Consider the following 23,668-nt stretch of genomic DNA (forward strand, 5'->3'; position numbering starts at 1 on the left):
TTAGCAATACTCTAATATGAAGGCCAGGCAAAAACAATGCAAGAAAACTATGGACAAATTTCCCTTAAGAATATCTAAGAAAGAATCCTCAACATGAATTAGCAAACCAAATCCAGCAGTATAGTAAAAGGATTATATACCATGAACAAGTAGGATTTATTCCTAGAGGACATGAATGGTTCAACAACAAAATCAATCAACGTAATACATCACATAAATAAAATGAAGGGAAAAAAATCATCACCATTGATGCAGAAAAAGCATTTGGCAAAATTCAACACCCTCCCATGACAGAAACACTGAATAAGCTTCCTCAACATGATAAAAGCTATATATGAACAACCCATAGCTAACATCATACTTAATGGTGAACAACTGAAAGCTATTGGTCTAATATTAGGAACAAGATATGGACGCCTGCTTTTGCCACTTCTATTAAACATACTAGTGGAAGTTCTACACAGAACAATTAGAAAAAGAAAAGGAAATGAGAAAAGAAAAAGAAATAAAAGTCATCCAAACTGGAAAGGAAGAAGTTATCTCTGTTCTCAGATGACATGATCTATATGTAGAAAACCTTGAAGATAACACACAAACACACAAAAAGCCTGTTAGAGCTAATAAACAAATTCAGCAAAGTTGCAGGATACAAAATCAACACACAAAAGTCTACTGCATTTCTATACACCAGCAATGAACAATTTAAAAAGGAAATTAAGAAAACAATTCCACTTATGAAAGCATCAAAAAGAATAAAATACTTAGGAATTAACTTAACCAAAGAGATGAAAGACTTGTACAATGAAAGCTATAAAACAGTGCTGAAAGAAATCAAAGAAGATATAAACAGAAGCACATCCCATGTTCATGGATTGGAAACTTAACACTGTTAAGATGGCAATACTATCCAAAGCACTCTACAGATTCAATGTAGTCCTTATCAAAACCCCAATAGTGTTTTTTGCAGAAATAGAAAAACCCATCCAAAAATTCATATGGTATTTCAAAGGAAGCCAAAAAGCCAAAACAATCTTGAAAAAGAAGAATAAAGTTGGAAGACTCAAACTTCCTGATTTCAAAACTTACTACAAAGCTACAGTAATCAAAACTCTGTGATACTGGTATAAAGACAGACATATAGACCACTGGAATAGAACAGAAAGTGCAGAAAGATATCCTCGAATATATGATCAAATTCAGTGGAGAAAGCAGTTTTTTTCGACAAAGAGAGCTGGAAAAACTGGATGTCCACATGCAAAAGAATGAAGTCAGATCCTTCCCTTACTCTATACACAAGAATGAACTCAAAATGGATCAAAGATCTAAACAACTAAAGCTATAAAATCCTATAAGAGAACATACAAGACAATCTTTACAACACCGAATTTGGCAATGATTTCTTGATATGATACCAGAAAAAGCACAAGCAACAAAAAATAAACTGAACTTCATCAAAATTAAAAAACTTTTGTGTATCAAAGGACATTATTGAGAAGGTGAAATGACAATCCACATAAAGAACTCCTACAACTCAACACCACCACAAAAACACTGTGAGTGTACTCAACACCACTGAACTGTACACTTAAAAACAGTTAAAAGGGTAAATTTTTTGCTACTTCACCACAACATAAATAAGTAAATAAAAGTTTAAAAGCTAAACTCATATTTCCTCTGAACCAACTCCACTTTGGACTTCTCTTTGATCAGTCTCAAACACTATTCTGCATATCTCACCTCTAACCCTAATCTTTAGACTTTTCCTAATTGCCTAAAGAATAAAGTTTAAACCCAAACTGGCTCACAATGTCTTCCAGGTTACTCACATCTGCTCTTCATCTTCACTTCTTGTAACTGCCTGTGTGAGCCTTCCACTCTCTAGCTAACTTTTCTGAACATACCTTCAACATTTTTATATCCATTTTCTTGATTACCCTGGCTTGAACAACACTCACTTTCTCTAATCTAAATTCCTTTCTTATTTCAAGTTCAGCTAAGTTCCACACCTCTTCCATAAAACTTTCCTAACTATCCAAGCTTCATCTGAATTCTTACAGCACATACAGCCTGTATTATTATCCTAGTAAACAGGTACTCTTGATAAATAATTTTTTATCCATAAAGGAATAACGGGGACTTCCCTGGTGGCACAGTGGTTAAGAATCCACCTGCCAATGCAGGGGACACGGGTTAGATCCCTGGTCCGGGAATATCTCACATGCCGCGGAGCAACTAAACCTGTGAGCCACAACTACTGAGCCCACATGCGCCTAGAGCCAGTGCTCCGCAACAAGAGAAGCCACCGCAATGAGAACCCCGCGCGCCGCAATGAAGGGCAGCCCCCACTCGCTGCAAGTAGAGAAAGCCTGCACGCAGCAAGAAAGACCCAACACAGCCAAATATATTAATTAATTAATTAATTAATTATTTTTTTAAAAGAGAAATAACTGGGAATTCTAGGGAGACAGCAGTCTTAAGCCATCCTTGACTGCCGATCTCTCCTCTAGCTCCTTTATTCCTTGGTTCCCATGTTCACCTCTTGTTCCTGGATACATAGCCATATTTCTCAGCCTCTCTTGCAGTTAAATGTGGCTATATGACTGAGTTCACCTAATGAAATGTGAACGAAAGAGATGCATGCTATTTAAGGGCCTGATCCATAAAAATCCTCAGCATGCTTTTTTACTATGTTATCTTTTTCCCTCAGGCTCGCAGAATGGAAACAACTCCCATAGAAGCCACGTATGGAAAATGGCAGTCGTTGCTGGCCAAGGTCCTAAGAAACCACAAAGAGGAGGACTGTCCTGCAGAGCTACTCAGTTCGGCTGCTCAATACTATTTCATTAAGTATAATAAAGTTCTATTTAGTTGAGCTGTTATACTACCTACCCTAATACAGTAAGATAGTAATACAAATAAAAATAATAATAAAATTTAGAAACTGAAAAATAGAACTGCTTTCCATACATAGTCTGCAGTCTAGGATTGGTGTAAATGAAAGCCTGATCCGATCTGTTTAGGGTTCTATTTGTTTGTTGTTTGTTGCCTTGCTTGCTTTATAATAAAGCGCTACGTATGATTACCAAAGCCTGGAAGGAGTTCTGCCACACTGCCAAAGTCAATTGGCTACCTGTGGGAGCCCAGCCAGCTAAACCAAGCATTTCTCACAGCATACTATCTCAAGCCACCTACAGGGTACTTCTAAGAGTGGCATTAAAGATTTGCATTAAATTCTGTGTCTTACTAAAATTATACACATTCTACTCGGATGACCATGAAACACTTTTTTAAACAAATATGTACCACAATTAAACTTTTTTAAATCACAAAAAACTAACAATTTGGAAACCATAAAACATTCCTCTAAGTCGAATATGGCATCATCAAGTAAGAGAAATCAGAAATTGGAAATCACTAAAATTGAGGAAACTTCATCTGAAAACCAAGACTGCTGCTAAAAAGTAAAATCCAAAGCCTTACAGATACTTCTACAATTATTTAAAAAATTGCAAATAGATGAACTAAACCATTACCTCAAAAAATAAATGTTAGAAAATATAAAGTCAAAATGTCAGGTTTTGGGCTTCTCTGGTGGCGCAGTGGTTAAGAATCTGCCTGCCAATGCAGGGAACATGGGTTTGAGCCCTGGTCCAGGAAGATCCCACATGCCGCGGAGCAACTAAGCCCGTGTGCCACAACTACTGAAGCCCGCGCTCCTAGAGCCCATGCTCCGCAACAAGAGAAGCCACTGCAATGAGAAGCCCGCGCATCACAACAAAGAGTAGCCCCCGCTCACCACAACCAGAGAAGGCTCACGCACAGCAACGAAGACCCAATGCAGCCAAAAAAAAAAAAAAAGCCAGGTTTTAAAGACCAATAGAATAGATAAACCCTAGTAAACATGAATGAGGAAACATGAGACATATTAGAAAAGAAGAAAGAGTTATAAACATGGATATTGAGGAAAATAATTAGAATATATAAATATTATAAATAAACATTCTGTCTATATTATAAATAAAATATGTAGATATAGATATACATAACTCCTTGTTGATGAAACTGAAAAATATATTTCCTAGCAAAGAATAAACTGTCAAAAGTAACCTTAAAAGAGACAAAACCTCCTCAAAAAATTAAAAATAGAATTTACATACAATCCAACCATACCACTTCTGTGTATATATACAAAAGAATTGAAAGCAGGGTCTCAAAGAGATATCTGTATACCCATGTTCACAGCAGTATTATTTGTAATAGCTAAAAGGTGGAAGCAACCCAAAAGTCCAGGGACAAATGAAATTGGATAAACAAAATATAGTATATATATTCAATGGACTATTACTCAGCCTTAAAGAAAGGAAATTCTGACACATGTTACAAGGTGGATGAACGTTGAGGACATTATGCTAAGTGAAATAAGCCAGCCACAAAAAGACAAACACTCTACATTTCCACTTATATGCGGTATCTAGAGTAGTCAAATTCATTGAGACAGAAAGTAGAACGGTGGCTGTTAGGGGCTAGCGGGAGGGGAAAATGGGGAGTTATTGTTTCATAACAAAATGAACAATGGTTCTTAAACTTTAGTGTGCACCACAATCACTTAGAGGGTTTGCCAAAACAGGTTGCTAGCTGTGCCCCACCCCGAGAGCTTCTGTTTCAGCAGACCTAGAGTGGGGATCTAACAATTTGCATTTCTAACAAGTTTCCAGGTGATGCTGATGCTGCTGCTCTTAAGACCACACTCTGAGAAGCACTGAACTAGATCTTGACCTCAATCTCTCTGTCTCAGAAAAATTTTAAAAACTAGACTAGAAGGATGTATACCAACCCCTGACAGTGGCTATTCCCAGGGAAAAACGAAAGAATATGGAATTAGTGGAATCAAAGGGGACTTGAGCTTTATCTGGAATTAAAGGAGAATTTATGCAACTATTATTCGTTCAATTTTCAAAATCATATGTAAATAGAAAAAAGATAAGCAATATATCATAATGTTAATATGAGTATGGGTCATTGTTATATTCGTTGTATACTTCAAATATTTCTGCTAAAAAAGATAATATAGTCAAAAGAAATAATGGTCTGGAAAAAATATTTACAACCTACTAAAAATAATGGATTACTGCTCCTAATAAACAAAAAGTCCCATTAAGCTCTACCCACCACCAGTCCCTCCCAACAGGAAACTTACACAAGCCTCTTAGATAGCCTCATCCACCAGAGGGCAGACAGCAGAAGCAAGAAGAACTACAGTCCTGCAGCCTGTGGAACAAAAACCACATTCACAGAAAGATAGACAAGATGAAAAGGCAGAGGGCTACGTACCACATGAAGGAACAAGATAAAACCCCAGAAAACAACTAAATGAAGTGGAGATAGGCAAACTTCCAGAAAAAGAATTCAAAATTATCATAGTGAAGATGATCCAGGACCTCGGAAAAAGAATGGAGGCACAGATCGAGAAGATGCAAGAAATGTTTAACAAAGACCTAGAAGAATTAAAGAACAAACAAACAGAGATGAACAATACAATAACTGAAATAAAAAATACACTAGAAGGAATCAATAGCAGAATAACTGAGGCAGAAGAACGGATAAGTGACCTGGAAGACAGAATGGTGGAATTCACTGCTGCGGAACAGAATAAAGAAAAAAGAATGAAAAGAAATGAAGATAGCCTAAGAGACTTCTGGGACAATGTTAAACGCAACAACATTCGCATTATAGGGGTCCCAGAAGGAGAAGAGAGAGAGAAAGGGCCCGAGAAAATATTTGAAGAGATTATAGTCGAAAACTTCCCTAACATGGGAAAGGAAATAGCCACCCAAGTCCAGGAAGCACAGCGGGTCCCATACAGGATAAACCCAAGGAGAAACACACAGAGACACATAGTAATCAAATTGGCAAAAATTAAAGACAAAGAAAAAATTATTGAAAGCAGCAAGGGAAAAACGACAAATAACATACAAGGGAACTCCCATAAGGTTAACAGCTGATTTCTCAGCAGAAACTCTACAAGCCAGAAGGGAGTGGCATGACGTATTTAAAGTGATGAAAGGGAAGAACCTACAACCAAGATTACTCTACCCGGCAAGGATCTCATTCAGATTCGATGGAGAAATCAAAAGCTTGACAGACAAGCAAAAGCTAAGAGAATTCAGCACCACCAAACCAGCTCTACAACAAATGCTAAAGGAACTTCTCTAAGTGGGAAACACGAGAGAAGAAAAGGACCTACAAAAACAAACCCAAAACAATTAAGAAAATGGTCATAGGAACATACGTATCGATAATTACCTTAAACATGAATGGATTAAATGCTCCAACCAAAAGACACAGGCTTGCTCAATGGATACAAAAACAAGATCCATACATATGCTGTCTATAAGACACCCACTTCAGACCTAGGGACACATACAGACTGAAAATGAGGGGATGGAAAAAGATATTCCATGCAAATGGAAATCAAAAGAAAGCTGGAGTAGCAATACTCATATCAGATAAAATAGACTTTAAAATAAAGAATGTTACAAGAGACAAGGAAGGACACTACATAATGATCAAGGGATCAATCCAAGAAGAAGATATAACAATTATAAATATATATGCACCCAACATAGGAGCACCTCAATACATAAGGCAACTGCTAACAGCTATAAAAGAGGAAATTGACAGTAACACAATAATAGTGGAGGACTTTAACACCTCACTTACACCAATGGACAGATCATCCAAACAGAAAATTAATAAGGAAACACAAGCTTAAATGACACAATAGACCAGATAGATTTAATTGATATTTACAGGACATTCCATCCAAAAACAGCAGATTACACTTTCTTCTCAAGTGCGCACGGAACATTCTCCAGGGTAGATCACATCTTGGGTCACAAATCAAGCCCCAGTAAATTTAAGAAAATTGAAATCATATCAAGCATCTTTTCTGACCACAACGCTATGAGATTAGAAATGAATTACAAGGAAAAAAACGTAAAAAACACAAACACATGGAGGCTAAACAATATGTTACTAAATAACCAAGAGATCACTGAAGAAATCAAAGAGGAAATCAAAAAATACCTAGAGAAAAATGACAATGAATACACGACGATCCAAAACCTATGGGATGCAGCAAAAGCAGTTCTAAGAGGGAAGTTTATAGCTATACAAGCCTACCTCAAGAAACAAGAAAAATCTCAAATAAACAATCTAAACTTAAACCTAAAGGAACTAGAGAAAGAAGAACAAAACAAAACCCAAAGTTAGCAGAAGGAAAGAAATCATAAAGATCAGAGCAGAAATAAATGAAATAGAAACAAAGAAAACAATAGCAAAGATCAATAAAACTAAAAGCTGGTTCTTTGAGAAGATTAACTAAATTGATAAACTATTAGCTGGACTCATCAAGAAAAAGAGGGAGAGGACTCAAATCAATAAAATTAGAAATGAAAAAGGAGAAGTTACAACAGACACCACAGAAATACAAAGCATCCTAAGAGACTATTACAAGCAATTCTATGCCAATAAAATAGACAACCTGGAAGAAATGGAAGAAATGGACAAATTCTTAGAAAGGTATAACCTTCCAAGACTGAACCAGGAAGAAATAGAAAATATGAACAGACCAGTCACAAGTAATGAAATTGAAACTGTGATTAAAAATCTTCCAACAAACAAAAGTCCAGGACCAGATGGCTTCACAGGTGAATTCTATCAAAGATTTAGAGAAGAGCTAACACCCATCCTTCTCAAACTCTTCCAAAAAATTGCAGAGGAAGGAACACTGCCAAATTCATTCTATGAGGCCACCATCACCCTGATATCAAAACCAAAGATAGCACAAAAAAAGAAAATTACAGACCAATATCACTGATGAATATAGATGCAAAAATCCGCAACAAAATACTAGAAAACAGAATCCAACGACACATTAAAAGGATCATACACCATGATCAAGTGGGATTTATCCCAGGGATGCAAAGATTCTTCAATATACGCAAGAAGAAAAAGGAGAAAAACCATATGATCATCTCAATAGATGTAGAGAAAGCTTTCGACAAAATTCAACACCATTTATGACAAAAACCCTCCAGAAAGTAGGCATATAGGGAACTTACCTCAACATAATAAAGGCCATATATGACAAACCCACAGCCAACATCGTCCTCAATGGTGAAAAACTGAAACCATTTCCACTAAGATCAGGAACAAGACAAGGTTGCCCACTCTCACCACTATTATTCAACATAGTTTTGGAAGTTTTACCCACAGCAATCAGAGAAGAAAAAGAAATAAAAAAAGGAATCCAAATTGGAAAAGAAGAAGTAAAGCTGTCACTGTTTGCAGATGACATGATACTATACATAGAGAATCCTAAAGATGCTACCAGAAAACTACTGGAGCTAATCAATGAATTTGGTAAAGTAGCAGGATACAAAATTAATGCACAGAAATCTCTTGCACTCCTATACACTAATGATGAAAAATCTGAAAGTGAAATTAAGAAAACACTCCCATTTGCCACTGCAACCAAAAGAATAAAATATCTAGGAATATACCTACCTAAGGAGACAAAGACCTGTATGCAGAAAATTATAAGACACTGATGAAAGAAATTAAAGATGATACAAACAGATGGAGAGATATACCATGTTCTTGGATTGGAAGAATCAACATTGTGAAAATGACTATACTACCCAAAGCAATCTACAGATTCAGTGCAATCCCTATCAAACTACCACTAGCATTTTTCACAGAACTAGAACAAAAAATTTCACAATTTGTACGGAAACGCAAAAAACCCCAAATAGCCAAAGCAATCTTGAGAAAAAAAATGGAGCTGGAGGAATCAGGCTCCCTGACTTCAGACTATACTACAAAGCTACAGTAATCAACACAGTATGGTACTGGCACAAAAACAGAAATATAGATCAATGGAACAGGATAGAAAGCTCAGAGATAAACCCCCGCACATATGGTCACCTTATCTTTGATAAAGGAGGCAAGAATAAAACAGCCTCTTCAATAAGTGGTGCTGGGAAAACTGGACATCTACATGTAAAAGAATGAAATTAGAACACTCCCTAACACCATACACAAAAATAAACTCAAAATGGATTAAAGATCTAAATGTAAGGCCAGACACTATCAAACTCTTAAGAGGAAAACATAGGCAGAACACTCTATGACATAAATCACAGCAAGATCCTTTTTGATCCACCTCTTAGAGAAATGGAAAGAAAAACAAAAATAAACAAATGGGACCTAATGAAACTTAAAAGCTTTTGCACAGCAAAGGAAACCATAAACAAGACGAAAAGACAACCCTCAGAATGGGAGTAAATATTTGCAAATGAAGCAACTGACAAAGGATTAATCGCCAAAATTTACAAGCAGCTCATGCAGCTCAGTATCAAAAAAACAAACAACCCAATCCAAAAATGGGCAGAAGACCTAAATAGACATTTCTCCAAAGAACATACACAGATTGCTAACAAACACATGAAAGAATGCTCCACATCATTAATCATGAGAGAAATGCAAATCAAAACTACAATGAGATATCACCTCACACCGGTCAGAAAGGCCATCATCAAAAAATCTAGAAACAATAAATGCTGGAGAGGGTGTGGAGAAAAGGGAACCCTCTTGCACTGTTGGTGGGAATGTAAATTGATACAGCCACTATGGAGAACAGTATGGAGGTTCCTTAAAAAACTAAAAATAGAACTACCATACGGCCCAGCAATCCCACTACTGGGCATATACCCTGAGAAAACCGTAATTCAAAAAGAGTCATGTACCACAATGTTCATTGCAGCTCTATTTACAATAGCCAGGACATGGAAGCAAGCTAAGTGTCCATCAAGAGATGAATGGATAAAGAAGATGTGGCACATATATACAATGGAATATTACTCAGCCATAAAAAAAGCAAAATTGAGTTATTTGTAGTGAGGTGGATGGACCTAGAGTCTGACAGACAGAGTCAACTAAGTCAGAAAGAGAAAAACAAATACCGTATGCTAACACATATATATGGAGTCTAAAAAGCAAAAAAAAATGGTCATGAAGAACCTAGGGGCAAGACGGGAATAAAGACACAGACCTACTAGAGAATGGACTTGAGGATATGGGGAGGGGGAAGGGTAAGCTGGCACAAAGTGAGAGAGTGGCATGGACATATATACACTACGAAATGTAAGATAGATAGCTAGTGGGAAGCAGCCGCATAGCACAGGGAGATCAGCTCGGTGCTTTGTGACCACCTAGAGGGGTGGGATAGGGAGGGGGGGAGGGAGGGAGACACAAGAGGGAAGAGATGTGGGGATACATGTATATGTATAACTGATTCACTTTGGTATAAAGCAGAAACTAACACACCACTGTAAAGCAATTATATTCCAATAAAGATGTTAACAAACAAACAAACAAACAAAAACTATGCTTAGGGACTCCCCTGGTGGCGCAGTGGCTAAGAATCTGCCTGACAATGCAGGGAACACAGGTTCGAGCCCTGGTCCGGGAAGATCCCACATGCCGTGGAGCAACTAAGCCCGTGCACCACAACTATTGAGCCTGTGCTCTAGAGCCCGCGAGCCACAACTACTGAGCCTGCATGCCGCAACTACTGAAGCCCTTGCACCTAGAGCCCATGTTCCACAACAAGAGAAGCCATCGCAATGAGAAGCCCACACACCGCAACGAAGAGTAGCTCCCACTCACCGCAACTAGAGAAAGCCCGCGTGCAGGAACGAAGACCCAACGCAGCCAAATAAATAAATTAAATAAATAAATAAATTTATAAAAAAACTATGTTTAATACTGTCCTTTCTGGTAAAAGAATGCAACTACAGGATTATTTTAAATCTTTAATCAATGAGTGTTATCACTGATATCATATTTTTCCTCCAACTAAATCTATGTCCAAGTATGTCTCTGCTAAGGACAGGAAACAGAAAAACCTACAATGATGCAACTAGAAATGGTCACCTGAAATATCATGCTTACAGAATGCTAAGCTTAAAGTAATATACACCTTGAGCAAAATAAATTGCTTCATGGGAATTCCCTGGCAGTCCAGTGGTTAGGACTTGGTGCTTTCACTGCCGGGCCTGGATTCGATCCCTGGTCGGGGAACTAAGATCCTGCAAGCTGCACTGTGTGGCCAAATTAAAAAAAAACAAAAAACAAAAACTGCTTCACATCTGGACATGATGGAAACAACTTTGCCCTCCTCACCTTATTCATGTTGTTTTCATCAACCACATCCTTGGATATATCCTGGATTATTTCTGGACACAAGATAAGGAGAATGATTTGTAATGGCCAAACTGCTGCTTTACGTTTGGTGCTTTCAGCAAAACCATCCACTAGGTCAAACAGTTTTTCTGCACACTCTATGTGAAAAATATAAATATTAAATGATATAATTAGATGAGAAGAAAATCTCTGGCATTAAATTAAAAGCTGGTGCTATCCAAAAGCCCAAAGGCCACATTTTTAAAAGATAAACTTGGAAGTTCACGTAACTCAGCAAATTCTTTCAATTCAAGCAATGTTATATGGTCTATGTATTAGAAGAGGTTATATTGTCTATGTATTATAACAGCTATCTTGATCCATCTAGAAAAGTCCAAATTTTAGAATGGCCAGACTTGTATTTAGTCTCGATGTGCAGGGCCTTATGCAAAGTGTGATGTATCCAAGAAACGAAGACTGAATAGCTTCTCAAAGGGAATTACCAAAGCTCTCCAGGAGTCTATTCTCCTTCTTGCAGTTGTGTCTTGAGAATTCCAAGTGGGGATATTCCTACTTTACACACATCTCTCTAAATACAAACTAAAGCCTCAGAGCACACACAGAAAAAAGGTGCTTCTCTAAAACAAAGAGCCATCAGTATCCAATCTACAACTCTAATTAAAGATCAGAGCTTCATTTCAAACTTCCTTATCCATTTGCTCAAAGGAAAAAGGTTGAGGCTAATTTAGAAATATAAGAAAAAAGTAATATTTCCTATTTGACATAAGTTGAAAAGATTAAAAGTACCATAATAACAAAAATAACTTGGAAAATGATAGGTTTTTACCTCATAAGAGTTTAAAAGACAAAAACAAACAAACAAACAAACAAAACCAATCTTATCCTTACCAGCCATATCAGTCTGTGGAATCTGGTATAACTTTGTAAACTCATCTGGATAATTTTCTACCCAGTTCCAAAATGCCTACAAATAACAAAACATATGTTTTTATGTCATATTTTCTTAATATAGTAAATAAAATAACATATGCCTCCAATTATATCACAAAATTCTAATTTCCTTCGGAAGAATATTGCAATGCAGTCTTCCTAAAAATTAATGTGAAATTATCACTCAAGTCATAACTCCTTGATTCAAAATTCTGAAGACAGCAACACTTACAACCAAAAATTAACAAAACTTTAATATCAAAGAGGTTATTACTTACTTTTTCCAGGCTATTTATAACTGCTAACTGTGCAACTTTCTTTAGGGCTTTAAATTTAAATGCTGTTTCTGGAGAAAAAAAAAAAAGTTTTACAATTAACTCTAGTTTAATTAGTTAACACAAATACAATTCAGAGCTACTGGTAAAAATAACTTTCCTTTTATATATAAACTTTTGTTCCAGTATTATTTATAAGCAATGTAAAGGTAAAGGTAATTAGTGTAAGCCAAAACCTCACTGGTTATGTCCACTAAAGACCAAACTGAACCTTGAACTTCAAAGGTTGTTGTGAATTTTTTCCTTTGTTTTGTTTCTAATAATAACTACATTTTTAAAAAATGGATAAAATACACGGTCATTGTAGAAAATTCAAAAAATACACAGCAATCTAAGGGAAATTTAAAACATTATCTATGATTCTACCATTCAGAGACAATCATAGTTAACAGTTGGGTGAATTTTCTCCCTTCCCTTTTCCTATGCATGTATAAGGCAAATACATTTACCATAACTGAACAAAACCTGTTCATATCAAACCTGTTCTTTACATATCACATCATATCCCCAACTTTTTCCATATCACTAAAAATTCCTCATACATATATTTGATGGTTCTATATACAATAATAACTATTACTTGAACAATTACAACATGCCAGGTATTTTCAATCCAATATATTTAATTCTTTCAAAATCTTAATGCTTTCAGGTATTACAGATGAGCCAACTGTGTTTCTGAGGTTACAGATCTAATAAATGATTGAATTGGGCTTCAAAGCCATAGCCTTTTCAGTACGCTTTGATGTCTTTCAGAATATTTAAGTCACTGTATTAAGTCACTGGTTATTTAAATATTTTCCAATTGTTGGATATTTAAGATATTTCCAATACTGCACTATTATAAGTAACATTAATACTTTTATATCCAAGTCTTTTCCACATTCTGATTATTTCTTTAAGGCACATAAATACCTAGAAAAAGAACTGTCCAAAGAGATGAATATTTTTTTTAATTAATTAATTTATTTATTTTTGGCTGTGTTGGGTCTTCATTTCTGTGCGAGGGCTTTCTCCAGTTGCGGCGAGCGGGGGCCACTCTTCATAGCGGTGCGCAGGCCTCTCACTGTCGCAGCCTCTCCCATTGCGGAGCACAGGCTCCAGACGTGCAGGCTCAGTAGTTGTGGCTCACGGGCTTAGTTGCTCCGCGGCATGTGGGATCGATCTTCCCAGACCAGGGCTCGAACCCGTGTCCCCTGAATTAGCAGGCAGATTCTCAACCACTGCGCCACCAGGGAAGCCCGAGATGAATATTTTTAAGGCTCTTGATAAATATTGCCAACCTGATTTTCAGAAGGGTTGGGCCAAAGGCCACTCCCACCAAGCAGCATATGAAAGTGCCCTTATCACATCCTTGCCATCATTAAATGTGTTTATTTCTTTTATTCTGCTAATTTGATTGTTCAAAGAAGTAGAATGCATTTTTAAAATAAGACTAAACATTTCTCCATATAAATATATTAGATATTTTAATTTCCCCTTCTATAAATGTATTGTCCACATTTATAAAAAGATTTATATCTGGAAAAGATGACCTTTCTATAAACTATATTACTGATAACAGTCTCTTGGCAGAGAACTCCCCATATGGACTTTTAATGAAGGGATGCAGGTACTTACTACAATTACATAAATATCTTTATAAGACAGAGATGAGTCTACAAGTTATAAAATTGTCTAAATAATCCTTTAAAAGTCACTTTTTTTCCTGGACTTGGAAATGAGCAACTTGCTCTCCAAGTCAGTTTTAAAACATACCCTTCCAACCTTCTTTGCTCTTGCTCTCCTTTGACTTCCAAACAATAGCATTACACTTCACAGTGCTCTTGAGTCTTTTTGCCTTCCTATATTCATCAACTTTACCTTTATGACACTTTAAATGTGTTATACACAGTAGTCTATTCTCAATTCCAATGTATAAATATTTTAATACTCCAATTCTACAAGTTTCTGACTGGGTACCCTACCAATACCTCAAACTCAATAGATCTAAAACTGAATTTATCATTTTCCTGGCCACCTTCTTCTCTGCTTTAACCAGGTTGCTCTGTAACACTTGGTGATACTTCCCTTTAACATCACATTCCTAAATTAATCACCAAAAGCTATGCAATGTATTCTACTTCCTAAATACCATATCAAATTGGTCCCCACCCTACCCCATTCCATCCAGACCTCCACTATCCTTATTTCTACCTCACGTTACGATACAACCAAGTCCCAGAAGTTCATGTAACTTTCTAGCAAATCATCCTGCAAATTTCAAGCAAAGTGGCATATCTAAAATAAAATACCGATCAAGGTAATTCCCACCCAAAAGCCTCTGCATCACTTCCCATGGCCACTAAAATAAAGCCTAATAACCCATAAGCAAAACAGTATAGCAGTTAGGTACTTTGGTTCTAGAGACAGACAGATGTGACCCTGCCACTCAATAGCTGTATGACCTTGTAAATGTTACTTAAGCCTCAGTTTCCTCATCAATACAGGGGATGATAATAATAATATCTGTTTCACAGGGTTACTGTGAGTATTGATGAAAAAAGCATGTGAACTGCATAGCGTGACATGTGGCACATACTGAAAATGCAACAAATGTTACTATGTTTTTATTAATATAATCTGACCTACTCTTGTACCTCTCTATATCTTGCTCTTTTCCTCTTAACATCTCCCACCCCCAAACCCATAGATACTTATTCTCTCACTTTATGCTCACTCTATTTAGCTTTGACACACTGCTTTGCAAATAATCTGATAATATATTTGTCTGATAAACCAGGCCATGAGCGCCAAAGGGAGAGATTCAATACTTTGTTAATCTTTGTAAGCCCAGCACTTAGCATGGTTCCTTACATACAGTTTCCCAACAAAAGCTGCTGAATCGAATTTAAAACACATTACTACTTCTACTATTCCATATTACAGGAAGTTTCCATTCCTTTCACCATTATCATGTAGAACCATCTTTTGCTGGTCTATTTCATATTAGCTTTATACTTAACATTTATCAGCATAAACTCTAAATTTATGATCATAAGGAAGCTGCATTCAATGGGGATAACTTACCACAATAAGAAGAAAGTAATTTATCCACACACTTAGTTTCTCTCATTTGTGCATGGAGAACCATCTCAATTAATTATTATGGATTAAACATTTCTACGAAAACTGATCTTTTAAACAAACACCTATCCACAGGCACCCTGGACTAGATTTCCCAAATGTCACTGAACAGTTATGAAAAAAAAATCACAAAACCCCACTTAATTTCTTAAATTTTATACAAAGATTAAATCTCTAAATATTACCATTCACTTCCTTAACTTTTCAATGTTTAATGATAAATATTAAAATCTTGAAATTTCAACTGAATTGAGTGGTGGTTTATAATAATCTAAAATAATTGCTGCCCACTTGTCCGTACCTTGACATAATAGCTAAAATGATCCATTTTTCCTTTATTAAAGTTACTGAAAAGTGATTTAATTGTTGCTTGGTTTTATAATGGTAACGATCTAAAATCACAAATTCTGAACAAGGTAATATAGCTGGAACACAACCTTATAGGATTCATCTATATAGATACAGCCTTTTTACATCTCTGGTGAATAGTTGTTGAGTTTAAAGCAAATGTTAAGAAAACTAAACATGGTATTTTGAAAATTACACGCTGTAGAACTGTTGAGGTTTTCAAAGTTAGTATAACTAAATCTCCTTTTAGGTCAGACATTAAAAAACATTAGTGACAATTCCTATATCAATATACAAAGTAAAATAAAAATGAGTGTGAATCATATACTATAAGGTTCCACATTTAAATTAGCCAGGATCCAATATTACATAAAATTAAAACACAATTTTTGTGAAATGAATTTAGGTATTTATACTAAGTTTATTAATAATACTCAATGATATTTGATTTATATTAACACATTCCTGCTTACCACAAAAATTCTCTCAATTCTTTCTGATAGTTTATTTCAATCAACATAATCACAGAAAGCACTTTCCAAAGCTTTAAAAACACACATTTTAGGCATTATAATATTCCCATGTGTGACTACTATTGACATGTTCTACAAGGAAGCAAAACTAACTTTTACTGAAAGAGTAAAAGACTTTGTAATGCTATAAAGTCAGTCAGTAAGTCAATAACAGAATTGAAAACAGAATGTCAGAAATGAGATTCCTGACTCAATTTCTCCTCTCATCGTAAGAGCACAATCTTCTGGTTCCACCTGCAATGAAACTTCTATAGCCTGCTAAGCTATCTGCTTTTAGCACTACCAATAGCTAAACAAATAACTTCTATAACCTACTAGCTACCCTCAAGAGGTGAAATTCTAGAAAAATTAAATAACAGCATCCTCACATTCTCTTTATTAAAAGCAAAAATTGTAGCTGAACAAAACTTTCCATTGCCAAGACTTAAGATACTCATTTTCGCTAATGTATTGTTTTCAAAGGTTCAAAAATTACTGAACCATAAAGTATTACTGTCCATTTCTCAAGGACATTTATTTGCACTATGAAATCCACTTTGATGTTCTAGCTCAACACAATTAGTATAATTAGTACATTCAACATACTGGTTTTTCACCCACAGTGATTAATTTCAGATATATCATACATTTAAACTTACCTTTCAGGAGTCGTTTTAATTTTGCACAATCCACATTGATATACTGTAACAATTCTATATCATGAACATCAACATTGTCTTCTGAACAAACAGTCAATTCCTGTAACCTGAAAAGTAAAAACCAAAAATAATTTATCAACTGAAGTCTTAGGATAGTCCGAAATTCTGAATTCAACAGACTCTTCTCACCCTAATGATGAGTTTATAAGAGAAAATACACATATAAAAATAAGAGAATAAATTTTTTAATGAAAATCTAAAGGAACATAACTAATTCAGGGGCTGTGATAAAAGAAACCGTGATAATCCAGTAAACTTCACAATGTATATCAAATCACCATGTTGTACAATATACAGAATTTAATATACAGAATTTTTATTAAAAAAAAGGGATCACAGCATGCTGATAACTGCTGAAGCACAGTAAGAGATACTTGAGTATCTGAAATACTTTCTCTCTGCTATGTGTATTTTAAAATTTTTTCTATAATATAAAATTCAAATTTCAAATTATAAGTTAAAAAAAAGATAAATTTTATTAACCTCTATTCACATCAACTAGACTTCAGAAACATGAATGACATTTTATCTACATTCACAGGATACATTTACTTTGTATCAAAAAAATGAGTAAGCCTTTATTCACTGCGCTTTTCAGTCTGTACGTGTGCTTACGTGATTATTTAATTAGTGTCCCTCTCTCACAGAACTTAAGCTTGTAATGACAAAAATCTTTCTAAACCCCAAATTTCCCTCTTATTAAATATGAAGTTACCAAAAATGCAGAAAAATTTAGCACTTAACAAAAGTATAGATGTTTAAACTGCTAAGAAATTCACTTAAGCCTAATAAATAAAAGAGGTTAAAGTTTTCTTCCTTTTTTTCACTAACAACCACAGAGGTCAGCTTTTCAAATGCTGGTACTGCTAATCTATTGTTGTGTGCTTCCTAATGAAGCTTGCTTATTTCAATTAATAGATATCAAAAATGTAAGCAATAGAATGAAATTACTAACTTTCATAAATGCAGAGAGAGATGTGTGAAAAAGCACAAATAGTACAGGACCTTATTCAAAATATTAGCTCAAAGTATAACCATTTCAGTATAATTTAAAATTGACATTAATCATCACACTAAACCTTCAGTTGCTAAAAATGAAATCAATGCTATTTCTTCCTTCTCAAATTCCTCTTTCACTCACTTTAGCCCATAGATGTATAGCTAACATTAAAATTATTCTAAGCACTTACACTAATGTTCTTCTTATCATCAGGGTGAGAAAAGCTTAGCAGTTCACACTGGGAATGAGAAGGTCCTCAAAACTGATTTACATGCTACAAATTCCACAGCTGCTGCAAAGAGCCTAAAAATATGGAATATGACTCCTTAGGAAACACAACTTAATAAATCAGCAACACCAACTTTTTAAAAGCTAACTCTTGTGGTTGTTTGTGAGAAATGGAAGAAAAGTTTAATTCCTTTTATAGTCCAGTTTTTACCACAGGGAAGAAACATTTTGTGAATTTATAAGGCAGAGAAATCAAATAAAGGGTAGTCTGGGCAAAAGAAATGAAGTGGAAAACCTATCACTAAAACATCTAGAAAAACTAGGTAAACTGAACAACATCAAAAAGATATTTTAAATGTATAGAAATAAAGCAAAACAAACACTATTTACCCACCCAAGTCCAGAAATGGAAAGGAAACTGAAAACCAGAGATGGTTTTGAAGGCATGATCTAGCCAACAAAAGAAGGGTGAGAGTCGGTTAGATTTTTTTTCTCTCCTTAACCTAGGGGTCTGGGGCTAAAAACATCCACATGGGACTGGATACAAAGTCCTGTACCCTCATAATGCAGAGAGTAGAATCAGGGGCCTGCATAAAACATGGCTAGAAAGAGCTATGCACTTCCTTAAAAAAAGAAAGAGAGACACTGAAAGAGAGACAGAGACATAAAGAAAAGAGAGGGAGGGGGGAAATCTACCAGCACAAGAAGTCTGTCTGCTCTGCCTAAGATTTGGGTAGGGGAAAAAGTCACCCAGGGCTGTCACCTTACAAGGGTTTGAGGCCCACATTTGTACTACCCATACAATCTGGGGCTGAGAAATTAACAAAAATATAGGTCCAGAACTGGGCACTTGGCAAAAGCAAATGCAAAACCATCACTAGGATACTCCCACACTCCCAGGCTACAAGAGATTCCCAAAGAAAATACAGACTGCACTAAAGATAAATTTGCAATCAAAGTTTACAAAACAGAGAGAAAAAATTCACTGTGAATGACAGTTGGCACATACAAACAAATGAGATTATTTAACAATCTTAAAGAGAATATATAATAAGTATGTTTTAAATAATTAGACATATAAGAAGAAATTTTAAACTATTAAAAACAGTAAGAAACCATTAAAAAAAAAACAGCAGATTTGTAAAAGAATCAAATAGAACTTTCAAAGTCACTGAGTCTTCTGCTTCTGGTATATGTCAAATTAGATATTTTTCAGGACCCTCCAACTACAAAACAATTAGATCCAGTGCATTGTATAATAATTCTGTGGAGAAAGCAGCTAATGCTCTACAAAAAAGAGTACTATGAGCCGCAGAACATGGTATACTTCAGCAGAATAAAAAAGTTATCTTATGATCTGTAACTCATATTATTCCCTTAAAGAAAAGCAAAGGACAGAAATATCAAAAGCTAATGTTAATCCTAAAAGAGAAACATCCATAGACAGGTAGAACGGTCAAGCACAACAAATGTTCATGATACTGATTCATCTAGTACATACGAAGTATAAATTCAATCTTCAGAAAGAACTGCCATTCCAGTTCCTTGCATATTTTGTCACCTAATGCTACGACAGCAGTGTCACAGGATAACCCCATCTAAATTAAACCATCATAATGGTCTTTTAGGTAAGTGACCCTCTAATAAGATCAGCTCCTATTTCTGGCACCAACTAAATGAAACAGCAAATGCAGTTGTCTGAAACATGAATTTCATAGATCCCATTTCTGAGCAGTCTGTCCCCTGAAAGCTAAAGAAACTGGCTTATTCTGGAGACATTTAACTTCTACTCTGCAAACAGTGAACTAGATTCAGGAAATAACCAAAAGTTGTCTATTTTTACACGTGCCAATGCTGCAAAATAAAACCTTTGGTGACTAGAAGATTTTTAGAGTTTTCAGAGGTGGCACATTTGCTGTGTTTTATTAAAGCAATTCATGTTTGGATAGACTAAAAAACATTTTACCCTTTTGATCATTTTCTACCTTCAGTGTAAGATTATTTCAAACAGTAAGACTGGTCTAGTAGTCACCTAAACAAAGAAGGGGTTTGGTTTTGTTTTTTATCATTTTAATGCGTCCTATTACCTAGGTGTTTGCTACCTTGCTGCTTCAACCAGTGTACTATTTACTCAGAATATGAGATGTTAACACTCAAGAGATTTCATGAAGACATCGTTCTATTGTATAACTATTACCCTACATTATCAGTCATATTATAACATTAGATAAAATTTTAATTTTCTTTGCACCACAATTCTGATGAGAGGTTGGAAGAATACTGTTGCCCAGCATCACGATCAAAGAAATGCCATTTTTTATTAAAAAGACTGCAGGATTTTGAAGTTAGCCAATTCCGCCTAAAAACCACAGCACAAATTCTCAAACTATGATGTATGTTCTCATTCACATCTGTTGGAAAACAACATAAGAATGAACTAAGCTAATGGACGTCCATTGCTCACACAACAGACAAATCAAAGATGCAGGTGCCATTAAGCAAAGGAAATTGTTTTTCTTTATTCTGCGTTAGTCTTTGATCCACTGAATCACTAGGTGATTTACGTTATACTTCCTACTTGGTCTTAATTAGGGACCCATTTGACTCTACTTGCATGAGAAAGGCAAATCGTCCGCATGAAATGAAGATCCAGAGTTACCTGCTACCATCAGCTACAGTTCTATACCCATTTCTCCATCTCTAGCATTATCACAATGAATGATCACATGATGATTTCTAAGCATCAATAAAAGCTTAAATTATACTTATCATACAATTTTAAAGCACAGCAGTGGATATTATAAAAAGGATTTCATCAAAATGCGGCTAAAATAGCAGTACCAGGAAGCAGCCGGGCACAACAAAACAGACAGACTCTGAAGCCAGCCGGACTTCAAAGTTTTGGGTCCTCCGTCACTTGGCACAGCACCTTGATAATTTCTTTAGCATTAGTTTGCTTACCTATAAAATGCGGTATCACCTACATTTCAGGGATACTGTGAAGATCAAACAGCATAGCACATGCTGTAAATGCTCAACAAATGGGAGATTTCACAGTTCATACACTTACTAGAATTACTTTCTAGAATTACTCATTTCCTTGTGCTTCCACACTGCTGGTTTGGTTTTTTGTTTTGTTTTGTTTTTTGATAACTTAGGAGCTTGTGATAAGGATCAGAGCATTAAGATCATTAGAATTCTGACTACTCATCTATTATTCTGATTGACTAATTTCATTACAAGGAATAATACGTTAAAAAGCCAAACCCAAAATTTATACCTATCAATAGTATTTAAAAAAAAAAAAAAAAAAAAAGCCTGGTCATGGGTGACATTTTTTTCCTAAAATTTAGACTTTCAAGTTTATCGTAGTACTCACATTTAACTGTACCCACCAATAACACAACATTACAAAATAAAAATTTCAAAGAAATCAATGCATAAAATTTCAACAGAAGCCCAGGTTAAACTCATTTCTGTCAACTTTTTACTTTTATGTAGACAAATTTTACATTACTTACAACATTCCTATGTAAATTTACACACTAACCTGGTAGAAATTCGACTAAAGACTGCATTGAAGTTGTTGCAGCTGAGAGAAAATAAAACCCCAGAGGCAGAATTCCGAAGTTCAGCTGCATGTTGGTTTCCCTCACGACAAGTGTGAAGAAAATGGCAGATTTCTGGCAGCAACTGTTTGACCAGCATCGTTTCATCTAACCTCATCGTGTCCTTTGGTTGCTAAAACAGAAATAATCACATAATTCTAAAACTTTATCTTAAACTTACCTGTAAATATTTTCTATTATGGAAAATTTCAAACATACATAAGAGATGAAACAGAATAACAAACACCCATATACTCATCACCTAGATTCCACAATTGTTAATATTTCATCATGTTTGCTTTATCTATCTACAATTAGTTTAATAAAGAGGGTGGTTCCATCTTTCACTTCTTAATCACAAGAAAAGTCCAGGTACCCCCATCCATCCTCCTCAGCACCCCAATTTCTGCTTGTTCCCCTGTTCATCAAATCCCTTCCTAAGCCCTTCCCTTCCTGGGAATCCCTAGCTTATTGTGAGTCCTAAATAAACTTTACTCATATTCACTGGTGAGTGCACTGCGTCATCTGTCTCAACGTCCAAATTAATTCCTGGGTGAGCAATCACATCTACCTTTGGGCAGACTGACCAAAACAGGTAGATATTACTTATTACAAATAATTTTGTTTTGGTTTAACCACTTCAAAGTAAATTACAAACATCATTACTTCATTACTAACTTACTTCGGCATCTCTAAAATATAAGAAAATTCTCCAATATAACTTCAATGCAATCATCACACCAAGGAGAAATAAAAAATTCCCTTAGATCAGCTAATACCCAAACCGTATCAAAATTTCCCCAACTGCCCCCTAAATGTCTTTCATAGCTGTTCTTGTTTTATTCAACCAGGATCCAAAAAAGGTTCACAGATTGCAGCATGATTGTAACATTCCTTTAGTCTCTTTATCCTAAAACTATTTCCCCCTTACACACCATATAGATCATTTTTATTTTCCATAACATTAACTTTTTTTAAGAAAATAGACCAGTTGCCTTACAAAATGTTGTATATTATTGACCTGATTATGTCTTAGTGGTGAAACTTGTTCTCCTAGTTGTTATATTTTCTGTTAAGCTGGAATCTAAATATAACAGTCTGATTAGATTCAAGTTAAACACTAGGTAAAATTCACTACAGTTCGTATTACATCACATCCGAAGTACATAATGCCAGGTGGTCTCTCTGTTAATGACACCAAGTTTGATAACTTTGGTGTTAACACTGAGGTTTCTACTTCGTAAAATAAATCTCTACAATTAACAAAACAGCCAATGGATAAGCTACCCTTAGTTGAAAATAGACTGTTCCACATCAGTATTTTACCTAACGGCTTTAGTATCCTTATATGAATGACAATTCTGATAATACCAAGCATGATGACAAAGAACAAATTTTTGTAAGTGTGCTATGATCAAATCTGTAATTGCATTCCAAAAGCTTTCAGATGCAAATACATTGAAATATTTGGACAGTAAATAAACAGATATCACAAAAACCTGCAAAATTTGAGTTACAATGCTCTTTCTTAATTTATAGGCTAACCAGACAATGCAGGTGTTGAAACCAACTCCAATTAATATACAAATAAAAA

At 35.3% G+C, this 23,668-nt stretch overlaps 1 protein-coding gene across 6 annotated transcripts in view; it reads right to left on the reverse strand.

Annotated features, from left to right (window-relative positions):
- The window catches only part of NF1 (neurofibromin 1), a 249,354-nt gene that overhangs the window by 173,586 nt on the left and 52,100 nt on the right, over positions 1-23,668 (reverse strand). For all 6 annotated transcript variants that reach the window (XM_068531562.1, XM_068531559.1, XM_068531561.1 and 3 more), the window contains exons 4-8: positions 22,017-22,207; positions 17,179-17,285; positions 12,477-12,544; positions 12,157-12,232; positions 11,248-11,405 (exon numbers count right to left, since the gene is read on the reverse strand). In XM_068531562.1, the coding sequence (XP_068387663.1) occupies positions 11,248-11,405; positions 12,157-12,232; positions 12,477-12,544; positions 17,179-17,285; positions 22,017-22,207 (600 nt within the window). The remainder of the gene's footprint in view (positions 1-11,247; positions 11,406-12,156; positions 12,233-12,476; positions 12,545-17,178; positions 17,286-22,016; positions 22,208-23,668) is intronic.

The sequence above is a fragment of the Eschrichtius robustus genome, chromosome 20 (genome assembly GCF_028021215.1).
Source record: "Eschrichtius robustus isolate mEscRob2 chromosome 20, mEscRob2.pri, whole genome shotgun sequence".
Taxonomy (NCBI): Eukaryota; Metazoa; Chordata; class Mammalia; order Artiodactyla; family Eschrichtiidae; genus Eschrichtius; species Eschrichtius robustus.